At 39.8% G+C, this 5,082-nt stretch overlaps 2 protein-coding genes across 2 annotated transcripts in view; both read right to left on the bottom strand.

Annotated features, from left to right (window-relative positions):
* Positions 1–7: 7 nt before the first annotated feature.
* Positions 8–2,603, bottom strand: LOC111829860 (LRR receptor-like serine/threonine-protein kinase EFR; the record flags this gene model as incomplete). Its single annotated transcript, XM_023779930.1, has 2 exons — positions 2,189–2,603; positions 8–1,831 (listed from the first exon to the last, which is right to left on the bottom strand). A coding segment is annotated over exon 2 (1,798 nt), but the record flags the coding sequence as incomplete, so codon positions are not given.
* A 318-nt stretch (positions 2,604–2,921) lies between these two features.
* Positions 2,922–5,082, bottom strand: part of LOC17874232 (LRR receptor-like serine/threonine-protein kinase EFR) — a gene marked incomplete at its 5' end in the record, with an annotated part of 2,562 nt that continues 401 nt past the window's right edge. Inside the window, 2 exons of the mRNA XM_006279040.2 lie at positions 2,922–3,590; positions 3,677–5,082. The exon at positions 3,677–5,082 is cut by the window's right edge and continues 401 nt beyond it. Coding sequence (XP_006279102.2) covers positions 3,193–3,590; positions 3,677–5,082 — 1,804 coding nt within the window. The remainder of the gene's footprint in view (positions 3,591–3,676) is intronic.

Raw genomic sequence — 5,082 nt, 5'->3', positions numbered from 1 at the left:
ACAGTGCATGGCTTTAGTTTCATTTCTCTGACGCCTCCGCATAGATTTTCATTTCCAAATACAGAAACTGTTGAAGCATTTCGAAACACTCCTATCGTTGGCACCCTTCCTTCGAACTTGTTCATAGAAAGATTCAGGTTTTGCAGCAAAGGAAGGTTGGCCAGATATCGAGGTATGGGGCCAGAGAGATTGTTGTTAGAGAGGTCAACTTTGGTTAGGCTTACCAACCGTCTTATATCTGGAATGGCTCCCTCAAACGAATTTCCTTGCATATAGAGAAATTCCATTGAGAGACAACCCCCTATAGCTTGTGGGACCTGTCCTGATAATCTGTTGTTCGAAGCACCTAGTCCAACAAGAAGTTCTAATTTTCCAACCTCTTCCGGAAAAGGGCCGGTCAACAAATTGTCTGACAAATCTATGTAACCGAGGGATGGAATTTGCAGTATTTCCTGAGGTATAGTCCCACTCAACCTATTTGTATCAATCCATAGGTCTAGCAAGTATTGACAACGTCCAAGATTCTGAGGGATCTTTCCGTGGAAACTATTGTTATTCAAATGGAGCTTTTGCAACTGAGTCATGTTGCCAAAATAAGATGGTATTTCCCCGGATATTGCATTTGAATACAGATCCACTACCTGCAATTTCAAAAGCTTCCCGAAAGAGACTGGAAGTCTTCCTGTCAAAAAATTTGTTTCCAAACTGAGTTCTTGCAGGCTTTCAAGATTCCCGATGTCGTGAGGAATGGTTCGAGAGATAAGATTTCCTCCAAGGTACAGTCTAGTCAATTTAGTGGACAGATTGGATATGGAGGCTGGCAGGTCACCTCCAAGTCTATTGTAACCAATATCTAAGTACTCTAGTTCAGTGCAGTTCGCCAAAGAACCAATAAATACAAGATCACTGAACATGTTATATCCCAGTGAGTTGTTACGAATCCCTAACCACTGCAGATTACGTAATTTTCCAAAGCTCAAAGGGATACTTCCTGTCAGGTAATTAGATGAGATATCAAACTTTTCAAGGCTTGAGATATTGGTAAGTGTTATAGGAATAGCTCCAGTGAACTGATTTGCTCCCAAAAAAAGCCTTCTTAGATTTGGTAGAAGACCACCAAAATCAGCCCTAAGGTTACCCGAAAAGAAATTGCCAGCTAGAGATAGAAACTCAATCGTGGAGATGTTGTACAATGCAGGAGGAAAACCACCTGAAAAACTATTCAGTGATATTTGGAAATACACCATTTGAGTCAATCTAGCTACTTCGTCTGGAATCTCTCCTTCCATATGGTTATATGCAAAGTCAAGCTTCTGGAGTGATGTCAAGTTTCCTAAAGATGCAGGAAAATTTCCCGTAAGGTTGTTTTTACTAATATCTAGAATGGCAAGCTTGGAAAGTGAACCTAGTTCTGAAGGAACGCCATGATCAAGTTGGTTTGAAGATAAATCAAGGGACGACAGTCTAGAGCAGCTAGAATGACTAGGCGGAATCCTTCCTTGGAGAAGATTAAAGCTCATGTTCAAGTACTGAAGCCTAAATAGCATTCCAACCTCTTGAGGGATGGAACTTCCAAAAGAGTTGTCTGAAAGATTAAGTAATCTGAGAAAGGAGAGATTACCAATGGAAGGTGAGATTGCACCGGCCAGTTTGAATCCTCCAAGGTTCAGACTTATAACTCTTTCTTGCCTGTGGCCACATGTGACCCCAATCCAATTGCAAAACGGGGATGAGTGGTTCCATGAGTCCAAGAGCTCTCTCTTGTTTTCAGAAACTTGAGACTTGAACTCAAGCAAAGCTTTCATGTCAGTCTCATTTGAAAACCTGGCTTCTGCAAAGAACACGCAGCAAACTTGAAGCAACAAGATAGTAGCATTGCAAGCAAGTGAAAGAGACAGCTTCATCACCCTTATACAAAGGTTTATGCTTTTTAACTTAAAACCAGAAAATGAGAGGAAGTTTTTAAGGTAAGAAGAAGAAAAATACAAAATACGATTCCATTGCTGTCGTGGGGATATCATATACGGTCCAAAACTCATTGAAAATAGTTACAATAAACAAAAAGCGTGTGGACTTTTGAGATAGTTTACTTTCTATTTTTCAGCAGTCAAACAAGGTGTGTGTGTGTAAACAGAGTAAAGCCAAAGCATTTGGACAAAAAAAAAACTTATTGGCCGATATATACAACCTGGTAAAAAGTCTTGTGTCAATCTTCTTCCGAAACATCCTTCAAAAGTTTGGATTTTTTCGAAGTTAATTCAAAGACATCTGATAGAAACTCTCTATTTAAAAACCCTGAAACAAATACTTCTACGAAAGACTTATAAAAAAACAAAAAGAGGATTTTTTACTTAACGATTATGAGTTTCTTGTATCGGTTTGGTCTCACGGCGACGGCGACTGTGTCGATAAAGTCGCTAATTTGAGGAAAGCCATCGATTTCTGCAATAGTGAGCTCAAATTCCTTTGAGCTGGTGAAGAGAAATTTGATGAGTGAGTTTGCGCGTCAGTGTGAAGCGTGTTGGTTATTTTTTACTAAAACGGCAAGTAGTTCTTCGCACCAAGAAAAAACTAAGCAAAACAGCTTGTAGTTTTTCAAGTGTTTGTTATGCGACTTTCTTTGATCAAATTGTCCACTCTTCTCTACTCCCTAAAAATTGTGATAATTAGCGACGAATCTGTATCTGACATTCAAACTAATCATTGCAAGATACATTTTAATCAGAAGGCGTTTATTCACTAAAATCTTTGAAGTTAATCGCATTAGAAGAGTTATAAGTCAAGGATTGTCAGCAATCAAGATTTGACTTTGTCCCTATGCAAACAGAGAGAAGTTTGGTAATTCAAGAAACTCATGAAAACAGAGTAAACGACAGTGTAGCAGTGTGCTCAAGACCAAACACGAAGGAAGCATATGTGTATGCAGAAAGATCTTTCTTAAAGAGGAAACAAATATCCACTAATGAAGAAGACATTGTTGTCTGTTGACAAAGAAAGAAAAGAGCAAGTAGTGACAATGGTTATAAAAGCTTCAAGAGATATATATTTTAAATGTTCTTTATTAATATGATAAAATAGCTTAAGATTCTTGCAATCGCATAACCTTTCTGTTTCGATGATGCAGAAGAAGATACACATTCACTGTTTCACCATAACTAGCTATGAAGGTGGTTGTGATGTCTTCATTTTCGTCTAGATTGTATGCATATCAGCATTTAATATTAATTCCTGGGGATAACTATGCAGAACATTCTGAGGACTCTGCTTGGCGGTAGTCATCTCAGAACTGAAGAACTTAGATCTGATTGAGAATAATTCTCGTACTGCTTCAGCCATTTGCATCCTATCCCTTTGATATTCTTCAGAACACCTTATTCCCAATTGCAAAACCAGTTTCAACCATTCATCAATGGTGTTGCTGCCTCCACTGCTTGTGCTACCCGACAATACTGACTTCGTGTAGCTGTGGAGGTTATAATCGCCAGCAAATGCTTCATCTGTTGGTTTCTTTCCAGTAAACATCTCCAAAAGTAGAATTCCAAAACTGTACACATCTCCGTGTATTGATGGTTGGCCTCCCATTCCATATTCTGCACATGTTTCCCAGAAACAACAGACAATGAGGTGAAATAATTCACAGTTAAACAATACTTTCTGCAGATAGATGTCTATTAACCTGGTGCGGCATAGCCAATGGTGCCTCTGAGACCGGCAGAACTAAACTTGTTTAGAAAGGATTCTCGATCGAATTTATACAAGAGCCGAACCAAACCAAAGTCACTAACATGAGCAGTCAGATCATCGTCTAGAAGAATGTTGCTTGGCTTAACATCACAGTGAACTACAGGGTCATGACAATGAACGTGCAGATACTCCAAAGCGGAAGCCACATCTATTGCTATGTTGAGTTTCTCTGCATGTTTTAGGGATCTAGAGTGACCGTCTCCCCTTTCCACATCTTCTGGGTGCAGCCACATATCCAGACTTCCTTTTGGCATGAACTCATAGACCAGAGCTCTGAATTCATTTCCCTTGGAATCGAGGCTTGAACAAACTGTTATCAGTCTTACAAGGTTACGATGCCGTATACTCTTGAAGGTCTCACATTCGGCCATAAAGCTTTTAGTTGCCCCATGCTTCAGGAGGTTCAGAACTTTGACAGCGACGAGGTTATTCTCAAGGCCAAGCAATCCTTTAAAAACATCACCAAAATTGCCTGAACCAATCAGATTGGTAGAAGAGAAGCCACTTGTAGCACTATGAAGCTCTTTATAACTTACCTTCTCATGGAACATCCCCAAAGTAGTAGAATCAAGTTGGTTACTATCGCTGGCATTGTTCTTCTTTCTCCTCTTCATGAGCCAACACAGAGAAGCCACAATAATGCATAGCAAAAGTGAAGCTATCCCTATACCAATACCACTGGCAACTTTCTTTCTACGTGAGAGAGGCTTTCTCTTCCTTGGTGATGCTTGTAAAATGCAGGGCTTTAGTTGCATTTCTATGATGCCTCCGCATAGATTCTTGTTTCCAAAAACAGAAAATGCTGTAGCATTTCGAAACACTCCTGTTGTTGGCAACGTTCCCTCGAACTTGTTCATAGAAAGATTTAGATTTCGCAGCAAAGGAAAATTGGCCAGATATCGAGGTATGTGGCCAGAGAGTTTGTTGTTGGAGAGGTCAACTTTTTTTAGGCTTACCAACCGTCTTATATCTGGAATGGCTCCCTCAAACGAATTTCCTTGCATATAGAGAAATTCCATTGAGAGACAACCCCCTATAGCTTGTGGGATCTGTCCTGATAATCTGTTGTTCGAAGCACCTAGTCCAACAAGAAGTTCTAATTTTCCAACCTCTTCCGGAAAATGGCCGGTCAACAAATTGTCTGACAAATCTATGTAACCGAGGGATGGAATTTGCAGTATTTCCTGAGGTATAGTCCCACTCAACCTATTTGTATCAATCCATAGGTCTAGCAAGTATTGACAACGTCCAAGACTCTGAGGGATCTTTCCGTGGAAACTATTGTTATTCAAATGGAGCTTTTGCAACTGAGTCATGTTGCCAAAATAGGATGGTATT

This window comes from Capsella rubella, unplaced genomic scaffold (assembly GCF_000375325.1).
Source record: "Capsella rubella cultivar Monte Gargano unplaced genomic scaffold, Caprub1_0 scaffold_219, whole genome shotgun sequence".
Lineage (NCBI taxonomy): Eukaryota > Viridiplantae > Streptophyta > Magnoliopsida > Brassicales > Brassicaceae > Capsella > Capsella rubella.
Note: the sequence above shows the minus strand (reverse complement) of the source record. Positions and strands in the feature narration are given on the sequence as shown.